Source organism: Myotis daubentonii, chromosome 12 (genome assembly GCF_963259705.1).
Source record: "Myotis daubentonii chromosome 12, mMyoDau2.1, whole genome shotgun sequence".
NCBI classification, from domain to species: domain Eukaryota; kingdom Metazoa; phylum Chordata; class Mammalia; order Chiroptera; family Vespertilionidae; genus Myotis; species Myotis daubentonii.
This window is the reverse complement of record NC_081851.1, coordinates 37,607,960-37,622,823: the sequence shown is the minus strand read 5'-3', so window position 1 is coordinate 37,622,823 and position 14,864 is coordinate 37,607,960. Positions and strand designations below refer to the sequence as shown.

Here is a 14,864-nt window from a genome sequence, read left to right as displayed (position 1 = left end):
GAGACCAGAGCTTGCTCACTCACGCTAGCTCTCTACTATGTGAAGCCACAGAGAGAAGGCAGCTGTCTGCTACCCAGAAACCAAACCTCCTCGTCCTTGATCTTAGATTTCCCAGTCTCCAGAACTTCAAGAAATAAATTTCTATTGTTTAAGCCACTCAGGCTATTGTATTTTTTATAGCAGCCCAAGCTAATTAATACATGTTTTGTGCCCCTGTTTCCCCATTGGTAAGTCAGGGATAATCGTGGCTACCTGTGAGGACAGTTGTGAGGAAAGTTAACATAGGAAAATATGGAGGGCAGAACCCAGCATACTTTAAGTGCTATGTCTCTTTGAGGAACTGTTATAAAAATGAAGACTGCCTCTATGCTCAAGGTGCTTGGGTGTCCAGCTTGCACAAAGGTGTCATAGGGCCTTAGCTAGGTATTGAGCTAACCTGGAAAATTCTCACTCCCATTGGCTAATAGTTACAACTCCACATTCTTCAAGCTTTAATTTGTATTCCTCTTAAAGGTTAATTTTCCCGGGAAAGGTTAGCAGTCACTTATTTCTCAGGTAATGAAAACAGATGGAATGAAAGATATTAGGTGTAGGACCTAAGAGGATGAGGACAGAGACCACTGGAGGGTTGACGAATAAAAATGCAGGCTGAAGGCCCTGAAGCCTATTTCTTCAAAGCATGAAATTAAGGAGAAAGTACAGTTGAGTAGATTTGTAACAAGCAAGGCCATTTAAAGGGTAATGGTAAACTTTGAATTATCACACACACACAGAAAAATCATTAAAGACTCCAAAACTGCAATTTATTTGTCTGCAGAATATAGACCTGCACCAGTTTTTTTCACTTTTCATATTTGGAACCTGAAACACAGAAGAGAGTTTATTGTAAATGCTAAAGATAAGAACAGACAGGTCACAAAAGAAATATCTAAAAACTTGTTCATTTCATTAATAATCAAAGATGTTTGCATTTAAAGACATCATTTTCACCCAGTAAAAATCTATCATTTTAATAGATCCTACTGTTGGCAAGGATATGATGAATTCAGCACTCTTACATAGATGATAGTATTATAAATTAGAGCCATGCACTAAGTCATAGATTGTACCTACCATGGCTCAGGAGTTCTACTTCTGGGAATCTATCCTTTAAAAAAATACAGAAAACGTGAAACACATTTGGTTATTTGCCATGTTTATGAGAACAAAAACCTGAAAACAAATATCTGTCTATTAGAAAACTGCCTAATTTAATGAGCCATTAAAACTTGTAATAGAGACCATATATTAACCTCTAAACATGCCAATGGTAGAATAAGGAAAAACAGAACACACAATGTTATCTACCCCATAGTAATTTCTTAACTCAGTTGTATAGAAAAAAAATATTTTAAAGCATTTTAGAATATATCCATCAGAGGTTTTACTAAGATCATTTTGTATCCTCTCAATTTTCTGAAATCTCAACTTGAAGAAAAAATAAATGCATGACTAAAAAAATAAACTCACTTAAATGATGGTCAGGCAGTCTATATATCGGAACTTAGATGTGTGTCACTGTGGATAATAAAATACCAAATGCTTTAACTTAGGTGAAAGTTCTTATTTATTTCCTAGTCCCCTCTCATTCACATTTCAAGGGTGAGTTTTGTCAGAATGAAAGGCTGTTACAGGATTTAACACTATTTCCCACATCCCACTGACTCACTGAACATTGGGCAAGTTATTTAAACTTCTGTCCCTTAGTTTCCTGACATGTAAAATGGATATAATTGCCTGTACATCACAAGTTGGTTACAAAACTTAATAGGTTAATAGATACCATCTTCCAGGAACAGTGTCTGGCACAACATAAGTATCAACAACTATTTTCCCCCTGACCTCGATGAAGCCTTTTCACTACCCATGTGATCAAGCTTTCTTTTTTGAGTTCAAATTTAGCTTTAAACATTTTACTTTAAAAGTTTTTATATAATCTAGAAGGTTTTAAACCTAAGAGACAAATTCATGTAATATTGTGTTTACTTGAAGGGTTAAAGGGTAATTTAATCTTACCAGCCTATAGTTTAGTAGTATATTATATATCATTGTCTTTGTGTTTTTCTAAAGTATTTCCTGGAAAATCCAAAAAGGTAATATTTAAGCATCAGAATATGAAAACTTAAATTTTATTAATGTTGTCTGATTCTCACAGCTCATTAAAAAGAAAAGCCTGTTGGCCTCATCTAAGTCAATGCATTACAGGACCAAGAAGAGTGTGGTCTGAGGAACAGAAACCCAGCCTGCTGCCCAACTGCTTTAATAAGGCAGGTGCACTCCTGTCGTTGGGTGTGTTACCGGATAATTTGACATACTATCCAATGTACTTTTCCCTCCATCTAGTCCTTAGATCTTAGATTTCCCTCATCCACTCAGTCAAGGCTTGGGGTTGGGATGGGTGGCGGCAATAGAGGAGAATGGCAAGAATTGGATGGAAGTTTCCCTCAAAGGTAGAGGCTGGCCTTCCTTGGACAGACAGCGCTTTGGGTTAGCAGAAAACCAAATGCTAAGGCCACCTGAGCTAGTACTTGAGGGAGGTCAATGTGTCCTTCCACCTTTCCCCCTTATTCTAATCCTGGGTTATCCAGAATAGGTCAAGGGCCATCACATGTCAGAAAAATAAAAAGAAAGCATTGGCTTTCTCAAATTATGCTCACTGACAGGGTTAGGAGCACAAACCAGGTAGAGTTCTTGCCAAACACACTTCACACACATACACATGCATGCACACACAACATACCAAAACCCACTTCCATGATTGATTCGACCTTTTGTCCTCATAGAAAAATTAGAGTTCCAACAAACTCCCTCTCTTATTTTTGCAAAGAAATAGAAATTTGTCTATCCTCTAACTTTTTAAAAATCTTCATCAGATTTGGCTTTAAGAGTCTTCCTTGGGTGCTAGTTGGATCTCTTCCCAAGTAGCTGCGGCCTCAGGAATCCTCCGCCTGAATCACTCCAAAGTCAGGTGGGTCCCATCCTGCATGTCCCAGATGTCACCCTTCCAATGTTCCAGAGAGGACGACCAGCATCCGTGTCGTCACAGCCCCAAGCCCTCAGTGCCCAACGTTCAGAAGACACAATAACACCCTAGAGCCCAATGCAACCACTGGCACAGCCTTCCCTCTGAACCTCAGCGCCCTTGGTCTGGGCTGCAAAGTTAAATGCCTACACTGGTGAAGTAATAGGGGGTGGTGGAGACCAACAAACCAGAGAACACCCACCCCATCAAAAAGGAAGTTCAGTTTTTTAAATACTCTGTTGGCTAAACTTATCAGAATATGGCGCCTAGGCTACCAGTGAACACTGGGGCAGACAAAAGTGCTTCCTAAGGAAAAGCCTAGGCCAGTGATGGCGAACCTATGACAGGGGTGTCAGAGGTGACACGCGAACTCATTTTTTTGGTTGATTTTTCTTTGTTAAGTGGCATTTAAATACATAAAATAAATATCAAAAATATAAATCTTTGTTTTACTATGGTTGCAAATATCAAAAAATTTCTATATGTGACACGGCACCAGAGTTAAGTTAGGGTTTTTCAAAATGCTGACACGCCGAGCTCAAAAGGTTCGCCATCACTGGCCTAGGCCCACCCCACTGCATGGTTAGGGTTTTTGCTAAAACACACAGCCACTACCTGGGGGAAATGTGAGAGGGAAGACAGAAGGATAGATGCTTCCGGGCTTTCCCTGGGTGATGATAAATTAATCCCAACTCATTCCAGAGCTTAAAATGCCATTAGAAGAAATGTCTGCAGCGATTGCTTTCACACGGAGATTACCACAACCTGCAGAGGAAGTAGTAGAAATCTACCACCCACACGGCTTTCCTTCTCTGAGAAACGCTTTCCCAGGACTGCTGCCCGGACAGGCCACGATTTAGAAGTGTGTGGTGGGGACACCTCCGGGCCTCATAATAGACACCGTGTTTATCCATCTCTCTCTGTCCAGAGCTCCTCTGACCCAGCACAATTGGCACCTCACCCCAACACTGAAGGTGGCCTTTGTACAGGGACACAACCTCCACAGGATCACAGGCCACTCTGAACAAAATTCAGAGTCTTGCGTGATGTGAAATGCCCACATCCTAGCCACGCATGACAATAGAAGGAGTAAACAATGGTGGTTTGTTCAACATCTTGCCGCCCAGCAATGCCCAATCCCCAAACAGCAAGATCTGACACCTGCAAGTCCAATTCTAAATGAGCCTCGTCCGGACCTTGACATTAATCCCTAGCCCCACCCCGGCCAGATGCTGTGGCATCGCCTGGCCCACAGCCCTCTCCATCCACACATACTTGCTGATTCAGTCCCCCAAGTGAACCTACCCTCGCCTGAGAAATTAATCTCCATTCCTACCATCAGCAGATCTTATGTACTTCGTTTGGAATTTTGCCTCTCAGGAATGTTGCTGATCTTGCATAGCCTGTTCAGACACATCCCCAAATCCCAAAATATGACCATCTCTGCCAGCATCCGGAGTCCACTCCTCAAATCCTCTCCAAGGGCAAGAAGGGCTAAGTGGGACATCAGGTTGGCAACTTACTTGTAAATGAGTCAGGAAAAACATCCTTTGTACTGTACTTGCAAGTTTTCTGTAAGTGGATTATTGTTTCAGAATAAATGTTTTTATTTTTAAAAATGATTTGAACATCAAAGTATAAGAAACCCTTGACAAAACTGATGAAATCCTAGAACACTTCTGCAAAAAATGACTCTCTATATTCAGTCCTTAGAGAGCACACAGAAGTTATAGGCATATATTAAAAATCCAAAATTTATGAATTCTTTGTTTAAGAACGAGAGGCCCAATACATGAAATTTGTGGGGGTGGGAGGGTCCCTCAGCCCAGCCCGTGCCCTCTCGCAATCCAGGACCCCTCGTTCCTAATTGCCTGCCTGCTTGGCTTGCCACTCTTCAGCGCCTGCCATGGAGGCGGGAGAGGCTCCCACAACTGCTCCCCAGCCGTGAGCCTGGCTTCTGGCTGAGCATCTGCCCCCTGGTGGTCAGTGCACGTCATAGTGACCAGTCATTCTGGTTGTTCCACCTTAACAGTCACTGGGCTTTTATTATATAGACTAGAGGCCCAGTGCACGAAATTCATGCACTCAGCAGGGGGCGGGGGGAGGGGTCTCTCAGCCCAGCCTGTGCCCTCTCGCAGTCCAGAAGCCCTTGGGTGGGGGAGTGCTCAGCCAGCAGTTGGACAGCCTTAGTGCTGCTGTGGAGGCCGTGAGTGGCACTCCCCTTGTGAGAGTGCTCTGACCACCCCTTGGTGGTCAGTGTGCATCATAGGGAGCGGTTGAGCAGCCTTAGCATATCATTAGCATATTACACTTTGATTGGTTGAATGGACAGTCAGATGACTGGACACTTAGCATATTAGGCTTTTATTATATAGGATTGGCACACTCTTTCAATTAAATTTGGTTAGCTAAAAGACTAAAAATGAAGTGTTTTGTTCCCTTTGTAAAAGAAATTTTCAATCAGAACTTTTGTTTCCTACTAGAAAAAGTTAATCCCTACTTTAAATCAATTTACTAGAAATGGCCTATCTCCAGGATCACTTCTCCTTGGAAGACACGGGTCTCCTATACGTCCTTGCTGCCGGTGTCACCAGCATAGGCTTGCTCTGCTATGAGGCCCAACAGGACTGGCAGAAACGGAACAGCCGGTTAGCTCACCATGAGAATGGCATGGTGATGCCCACCTGATAAGCATCAGTGGGGATTAAATGCAAGTAAGATTCTAGCCTTACTGCTCTAGTACATATTAAAACTTACATTTGTGGAAGCATTACTGTTATTAACTTAGATAGCCAGGTTCAAGTTTCAGTTCAGGTCAGATCTACATTCTTTTCTTTCATTCTCAGTCATTTGCTGTCAGCTCATGTAGTAGCAACAGGAATTCTGTCTCCTAAGGGTTGATTGGCAAGGGAAGGTTTATATCTCAAATGGCCCAGAATTTGAAAATCTAGACGAAGCATGTGTACAAATGGAGTACTTAGAAAAGAGTAATCAAATCAGAAATGGTAACCAAAGCCAGCCAGTCAGCAGGAAGCCTGTAAGACCTCAAACCTGAGTGGAGCATTGGTGAGAGGCACGTGAGAAAACTCTGAACACTTGCTGCAAACACAGCTAAAGTGTCTGTGGCTCATTGTTGATTGCTCACCAATCAATGCTGATTGCTCGCCAATCAATGTGATTGCTCATGGTGCATCAAGCAGACTTAATAATGTATGTGCAATTGAACACTGACATGCCAGGTACTGTGCTAGACACTTCACTGACATGATGCCCTTTGAACCTCACAGTTATCTTACATACAGGGTAGGTACAATTATCCTTCCCATTCTACAGATGAGCAAACAGGACTGGGGAGATTCAGATTCAGTAGCTCACCCAAGGTCACACAGCTAGGAAGTGGTAGAACCAGGGTTTCAACCTCAGCCTTCTATCTTTAAAACCTGCACTCAACTGCTATTCGAAATGGCCTCCCATCACCAACCACCACTTGTGACTCCACAGCCCCTTTTTCCCGTATATCAGACTAAGCAACTTGCTTGGTACAGTACATTTAGTTCTAGATTCCCACAGACTTTCATATTCCAATAGCAATCGTATCGTCGGATGGAGTAAGGGGTCTCATTTGTGTAACACTGAAACACAGCAAGGACCAAAAGTCCACCTTCTAGACTTGGAGAAGCAGGCTGCTATTTCGAGTGGCTTCTTAGCTGGGCAGAGTAATAAGAGCTGTTACAATAAACTTCTTGTTATTACTTAGAAAATGCTGCCTTATAACAAGGCCAATGTTTTAAGTGTATGCATGTGCACATGAGTGTGTGTGTGTGTGTGTGTGTGTGTACATGCTTGTATATGCTATGAACATGCAGCTTTATGTATGGCGGTCTAGTTCTTATTTCTTTTTTGAGAGACCTTGGAGTCCAGAAAACCTTTTGATATATTAATGAGGGTCATAAAAAATAAGCTTAGGTCTATGATAAGTGGTTCTGGAGAAGTTGGCTTCCCCTTGGGCTGCTTACCGGTTCATTTGGGGACATAATAATAGATCTTCCAAACTAGCCAACTCCATTTCCCAACCTAGGTGCTTTCACAGAATGAACTTGTTTCAATAATGGTTCGTCATAAAAAAAATACCACACACCTCAAGGGAAGCATTTTGAATGTTTTAAAAATCTATATTGCAATTTAAGAAGAAAGACTTTACCATACTCCTGGTAGGGGAGTAACTCCAGTTGTAGACATCACGCTCTGGCGACAAGTGCATGCTGGTTCGCCACTGCCACCATCTGCCCAGGGCCCTTCCTCCTCATTCTTCAAGCCCACATCACAGCCAGCACATTGAGTGCTGTTCCTCAATTGCTCTTTAGCCATGGATATACGTGGTTCAGAAGTACTGTTTATATAGTTCTGATGATCTGGGTTTTGTTTCTAGAAATCATATTTTTAGTTGTCAAACACTATGACAGTCAGACTTTGAAGATTTAAATCAATATATTTCAAAATTGTAATAGATAACATTTCATTTAAGTTATAAGGGCAATTCTTAAGTTATGGAGAGAAAAATCATTGCTCAATGGACTGTATTTTGTTCTTCTATAACCTTAAAATGTTGTGTAATGGGCCACTGCATTTAAAATATTATAGCAACATGGAACAGATCCTGTACTTCAATGAAAACAGCATAAAACTAAGTGCTTCTGTTACACAATAAAAATCCAAGAAAAAAACTAAGGCAGCCACTTGTATATCTGCAAACTATGGCCATGCTAAACCCAACTATCCAATTTGGCCAGTAGGACAATCCATTCCTGTAGAATGTGTCCTTCCAGTCATCACCTAAGAAGGACTAATATACAAGAAAAAAACACCCCAAAAAGTACAATTATGCACCTGGCTATCTCTGCCCTAAGTTTATAGAACGATTGTTTCTCTTCTGGTATCTGTCCTTCTCTTCTGTCCCTAAACATGGACCCACTGCTACTTGGAAAAGACCTTTACGGGCTCTAACAGCTTTTCTCCTCCCTTTGGTTCTTAACCTTTCCTTCCAGTCTCAGACTTCCAGGCTGAATGGACTTGAAGTTTGCCACTTCCCTCTGCTTAGACTCCAGATTTTTAGCAATAACACACCCGCAACCCCCTACCAGCTGGCTTCCAGCCATTCCTATTCCACCTCTCAAATGCTGGACCTGGTTGCCTTTCCTGAGCTCTCTGTGCTCCTCCCACTACTTCCCCCCCCGCCCCCCCCCCCCCGCCCCAGATTCTCAAGATTAACCCATCCCTGACTTTAGGACCCATCTTGCTTCTCTACTACCTTCCTACCACCTTCTCTCTGATGGCTCCTCCTTCCTCCTGTCCATAATTTCACTTAGGCCTTTCCTCTCTTCATATTTTACCTCCTCTGATGACGAATCCATTCTCTGGCTTTCAAGGTTTGCCTCTCCATGGAATGAGCCCATAAAATCAAACCCCTGTCTTCCACTGCCTAATGGACACTTCTGAGCCATGCGTTCTGAGGACAGTGGTGACGTTATGGTGCTTCGCAGATTGCAAAGAAGGTTCATTTGATTGCTGTCAGCAGGCGATTGCTGGGCTCTCCAGCAGGGCTGTCCTTTAGGGAGGACCTTTCCCAAGGGAGACCCCTTTGGGATAGAAATGCCTCTTCCTTTCTAGGCCCCGTCTGATGTTTTTCTTGCTGAGGAGAAACCACCACCACAGTGTGGGCTTATGGGAGCCTCCTCTCATGACCCAGCGGTCAAGGTTCTATGAAAGATTCAGCATTTAGGAGCTCAGGGCCCGGGGCAGTGACAGAAGGTGTAGAGATGGTCAGGAACGTGGCTCCAAATCTGACACAGACTTACACTCAGACCCTGCTCCTGACATTTCTTAACCACGTGGCCTTTAACTGTATGTTGTGTGCTTCTTCTATAAAATGAGGACCATAAATAGCTCAGAGGGTTGTTATAAACCAACTGGAATGCATACATAAATTGCCTGGCACATACAAGGGTCAATAAATGATAGATCTCATTGCTCTAACTTCCTAAACCTTTACCTCGGAGTCTCTGGCTCGTCCCAAAACATCACCGAGGACTCGTATGTATTCAGTTGCACCTTTAAGAATGTCAACTTTGCTAGGCTTCCTGCTTTGAGGAAGAAATGGCACCAATGCCTTCAGTTTGGAAAAACCACGGTTGAGATTTTTTATCTGGAAAACAGAAGGGCACAGTGAGAACAGAGAAGCTAATTTGTACAGACATCCCCCCAAACCACAGAAGGGGCTTTGAAGGCTCCCTTCCGCAGCGCCCTTGTCTGGGGGCGGGGGGGGGGGGCAGCTAAGCAGGCACATGCCACAGGGTCACCGCTCACCGACAATCGTCCCTGGCAAGGAAGGGGAGGGGAAGTGACCAACTCAGCACTACGGTGGACAGGCTAGGAGTGCCTATGTTCACTTGATCCCTTTCTGCTCCTCTGAGAACACAACCACTGCACTGTGACATAGAGGCAGTAGGGGCAGTGGCTAAAAGCTCTGAGTCCACACAACTGGGTTTAAAGCCCAGCTCTACCATTTAGCTTTACAAGAGTATTAGGCTACTTCACATCACCAACACTTGGTTTGCTTATCTGCAAAATGAAAAGTACCTACCTTGTAGCTTTCTTTGTTGTAACGCTTCAACTTCTTGCCTAGCTGAGTTGATGATTTAGAGTAAGTGTTAGAGTCCAGAGAGTCTGCATGTTGGTGAGACTCGAAAGGTAGAATGAGATGCCTTTTTTTTTTTTTCAAATCTCCAGGGTCTAATTCCTCAGCTCCAAAGCCCCAAAGTGTGACAATATCCCCCAGGGGACACAGGTCTTGAAAGACCTGGCTCCTACTCTACCATAAAGCCAATGTACTCACATAGCAAGCCTCTCCCACCCCACATCAAAGTGGACTAAGGACATAGTCAGCCCATTCACCACAGAATAAAATAACCAGGAAACATGAAATATTGAACTTGAATAATCAAAGAACTATAAATTGTAACAGAAACAGGTGCCATTTTTCATGTGCCACGCTGGTAAGATTTTTGTTCTGGTTTGTTCATCATACCCAGTCTTGAGGATGGAAAAGGGAATGATCCTATATCTTGTAAAAGGGGACAAAAATTGGTAACTTCTCTAGAAAACAATTGGACAACCTGCATCAAAAGTTGAGACTGTATGTATCCCAGTAATTCCACATCTAGCATTTTATTCTAAAGTAATGAGCAGACATGGACAGAGATTTATGTACCATAATAAGTTGCAAAGAGCACACATGTCCCACAATAGGAGACTGGGTAAGTTATGGTCCATTTCTAGGTCAGTCTATGCCATTAAAAGTTGCTCTTTGTCGGCCTGCAGACTGAAAGGTCCCAGGTTCGACTCCGGTCAAGGGCATGTACCTTGGTTGTGGGCACATCCCCAGTAGGGGGTGTGCAGGAGGCAGCTGATCAATGTTTCCCTCTCTCTCCCTTCTTCTCTGTAAAAAATCAATAAAATATATATTTTTTAAAAAGTTGCTCTTTGAAAGCATGCTTAGGGATGAGGAAATGCTTTTGATGTTAAGTGAAAAAGATACAAATATATCTTCAATATGTGTACTAGATGGTTACAACTTTGAGAAAATTATATCTAGGATGTCCCCCCAAAATGTATACATACACTTTGAATAACTTCAAAGGCAGGGCTTATTAAAATGCATTTCATTTTCAAAAAAAAATAAATGAATAAAATAAAATGCATTTCATTTTCAAAATTGAGCTATCAATTAAAGTGTGTATACATTTTTGGACACTGTATATATACACATAACTAGAAAAAAAGACTGGGAGCATGTACACAAAGAATGATAGTTCATTGTCATCATGTTTGTGTCATGGGTGTTTCTGTTCCCTATATAGTCATCTCTATATTTTCTGCATATTCATTGCATCATTATAAAGAATAAAGGAGATTAGTTTTAAAATAGTGGATAACACCAGGACGAATTCTCCACAGAAAGCGATTCCTTCCTGGTGGGAAGGCCCACACAAAATGCAAAATATTGGATCCGAATCTTGTTTGAGGGCCACATCATCACAGCAGGTCACAGGGTTATTTTCATGAAGAGTCTAGTGTCTGGTAAAATCATGCTTCTCCACTCCTGCAAGTTTCCCAATTTTCCCGTAAGTCTTTTACTCTTCCTTGGTCCTTTCTCTGCACACTCTTTCCCAAAGCTCCTAGTTGATTCACCGGGGCTACATTTCTAAGGGGCAGATGGCAGGCAGCTGGGGCAGTGGCCCCAACTGCTCCCACAGCAGGTCCTCCAGCACCTCGGGCCGGCGGGGTGCCCAGGAACAGGCCCCAGCAGAACTTCTTCCTCAGTCCCAGCTTAAATGTGCGCCCCTGCCTCTTCCACCATTCACCCTTCCCTCCCCAGGATCCTCTTCTGCTGCAACCCAACCTACAGACTACAACTGACCCGAAGGAGACGGATCTGACAAGTTTGGGTTTCATTACAAATACCAAAAGCTACCAGTAGATGCCGCTCCTACTACGGCCCACGGGACCATTCGGGTTGGTGATGCAGCGCGAACCCAGCCTGACTGAGAAATGGACACTTTCTCTATTTTATCAGGAGATTAACTGGGAGTCTGGTGCACACTGGGACATTGGGGAAGGGGCGGTGGGGGTGTTTGTTTTTGTTTGTTTAAGGAGTAACTTCCTTTAGGCCCCACTCACGCCATTTGTGCTTGGAGACAGAGACGCAGAGCACAGGGACAAGGGATGGCGAGAGGCCTGCGCGCCCCAAGCGCCCACCAGCGCACTCGGTTGTGAGATTTAAGCGCAACTCGGGTGCTCTAAACTTTTAAAAGCATCTGCCAAGGGGAGACATTTCTGAAGTTGTCAGGGGCCTCCTCAGCTCCGCAGGCGTGTTAGCACAAGTCCAGGTGGGTAGGCACGTGAGGTGCCCATCCCAGTGGCGGCGAGTGAGCAGCTGGACCAGGGTGGCGGGTAACCAGGCCACTGTCATGCACCCTGGCTAGGACACAGCCGGCCCTCAGAGGCCGGCGCTCCTGGGGGGGGGGGGGGGGGGCGGGGGGGGCACGGTTGGCCAGCGAGTGGGTGCACTGGGGCCTGACCAGGTGTTGGGAGCTGGTAGCGGGGATGGGGGCGGGGAGAGGGGAGAAAGTCATTCCTGTCCTGGTGCGGGTCCTGGGGCGGCCGAGCCCGGGTGGCCTCGGGGACCCGCGCGGGCAGGGCGCTCACCCTTTCGCGCTCCTTGGCGTTGGCCACGCGCCGTCGCTCCAGCACCAACTGCAGGTCCTCGGTAGACGAGTAGCCGCCCGAGGGCAGCCGCTTGAGCCGGCAGATGGCGGCCAGCTGGGGCAGTGGCCCGAACTGCTCCCGCAGCAGGTCCTCCAGCACCTCGGCCTTCGGGGTGACGAGCAAGCCGGGCACCAGGTCCATGGCTGCGCACTGGGCCGGAGCCGCCGGGCCTCGGGCCTCTTATCTCTTATCCGGGGCACCTGGGGCCGCACGAGGCCCGCGGGCCGCGGGGGCGGGGCCTGGACCACCTGCGCCCATAACCCTGCCCGCCGCGGGCTCACCGGGTCCCACTCTCTGGAAGCTGCATCTCTCTCTGTGTATACAGTTGAGTGGATATGTTTTACAAAGCATTTCATACTGTGATTTCCAATTCCAATCCAACACCTCAGGTTTCTTCCGAGTGTCTCCCTTTTCTTATTTGTTACTTCCCTCTTTCTTTAAGAATATATATTTTAATACATATTTATATTTTCTAAAATATATTTTTGTTTGCTCTAAGTTCATTTTGAGGCAGATAGAAGGCAACAGGAGCCAAATGTGTGGGAATGAGGCCGAAAATGGAGATAGTTTACCCATTTTCTCAACTTTCCTTGAGGATCAAAGAGGACATGATTGACATTGTTCTATTTTTACTGCCAAGCCCTTGAGTGGACCAGCTGGTGTGTATCAGGAACCCAGTGTAAGAACCTTATTCTTTCACTAGAGGCCCAGTGCACAAATTCCTTCAAGGGTGGGGTCCCTCGGGGTGGCCTGTGGAGATGGGGCTCAGCTCATGCCCCCAGCCTTGCAGCCCAGCAGCCCCGCCTGGCACCCCACCTTGGCCTGGCACCACCCCCTCATCTGCTCCACCATCCCACCATGGTCCTGCTCTCATTGGGGCCCATGGGGCCAGCAGCACCTCCACTGTCCCCCAGGCCCACCATGGTCTGTGTCGCCCCCTGGTGTTCAGCCCACATCATAGCGAGTGGTTAAAATCCTGGTCTCCCGGTGGAACAACTACTCCAGGAGACAATTTGCATATTAGGCTTTTATTACATAGGATATTTGCTCCCCTCCCTCAACTTTCTGGCCTCTTGGCTGTTAGAGTCCTCCATTGAACCACCTGTTCTGAGGTAGAGCAGTCTGAGCTGAGTTGTTACACCTGATAGGGACTTAGTGCCAATACCTGGCCATCACCCAATAATGCAATGGGCTAACCAAGAGTTTATTTCTCCTTCCTCTAACAGTGTGAAAGGCATAGGTCAGCAGTGCATCTCTGCCCCTCATGGTCACTTAGGGACTTAGATTCTTCCCAAGGCATGCTCCTCCATCATTGCTCCTGGTTGTCGTCTCCAAAAATGGAGCTGGTGCCCAGCAGGGATCAAACCTTGAAGCAACAAAGTACCAGGCCATTCACCGCAATCAAGGTGCAGAGCAGGGTCAGAAACTCTTCTAGGTGTACCAGGTAGACGCCAAGGAATTAGTTCAGGGATTTAGGTGCTTACACGAGCTTTGGGAGGATTAAAGGAACAGGGGAGCTCTGAGTTCAAGAACACACATGACCAAACCTATAGACCAGGGAGCAAGGAGCCATTGCTCCTGCAGCTGCCACTCAACCCCCCAAAGCTGGGAAGGGGCCACCTTTCCTGTGCAGAGACAGTCCTCACCTCCGGGCTTGCCCACAGGAAATAGACAAAAGGGCAGGGAGGTGTGCTCTGCCTCACTTCCACGCTAGGAAGCTCGCACAAGTGTTTCTAATTACATCACCTTAATTGGCATCCAGAAGCCTGGGTCCAAGGGGTTCCTGGAAAATGGAGCAATGAGAAAAGGCAGCCTGGAATAGGGGGGTGAGGATGGGGGTTGAGAGAGCCCATCCATCTTATCTTCCACCCTGAGACACAGACATTGCTCCTTGCTCCATCTCATGCCCAGCATGTTCACCTCATCAATCTTTGCCTGTTCCTTGCCCTGAGGCTCCACTGAGAGGAGCCCTCCCTCCTACATCTGCCATCCTGGGTGCACTCAGCAGCCCCCCCATCACCCCAACCTGACCAAGGCTCAGACACAACTCCCTTAATCTCCTTTGCTCAGTCAAGGCACAAAAGAGTTGCTAAAAAGCAACTTTAGTAAGAGAATACAAAGAAAGACATTTTTAAAGAGATCAAAAACTTCAAAGAGACATGTCTACCTTGCCCAGAATTCCTGTCCAAATTAACTTGGCAATGTTACTCATAATCACATAAATTTGTATTGTTATCTATAATAATAAAAGCATAATATGCTAATTAGGCCAGAGATCCTTCCGGACGACCTTCCAGATGAAGCCGGGGCTGCAAGGGAAGCCCAGGTCCCGGGTGCCACAGGGAAGCTGGTGCCAGCAGCCGGGGAAAGGAAGGCCTACTCTTGCATGAATTTCATGCATCGGGCCTCTGGTTTTTACATATTATTTACCACATAGTATGTACTATTTTATCTCACTACTAGAGGCCCAATGCACAAA

General features: G+C 45.4%; 1 protein-coding gene across 1 annotated transcript; it reads right to left on the bottom strand.

Moving 5' to 3' along the window:
• Window positions 1-841: 841 nt before the first annotated feature.
• On the bottom strand, window positions 842-12,526 carry FIGLA (folliculogenesis specific bHLH transcription factor). Its single transcript, XM_059660820.1, is given in 6 exon segments — window positions 842-861; window positions 1,114-1,147; window positions 7,263-7,282; window positions 7,285-7,486; window positions 9,111-9,263; window positions 12,326-12,526. Coding segments are annotated over 6 exon segments (630 nt in total).
• Window positions 12,527-14,864: the final 2,338 nt, after the last annotated feature.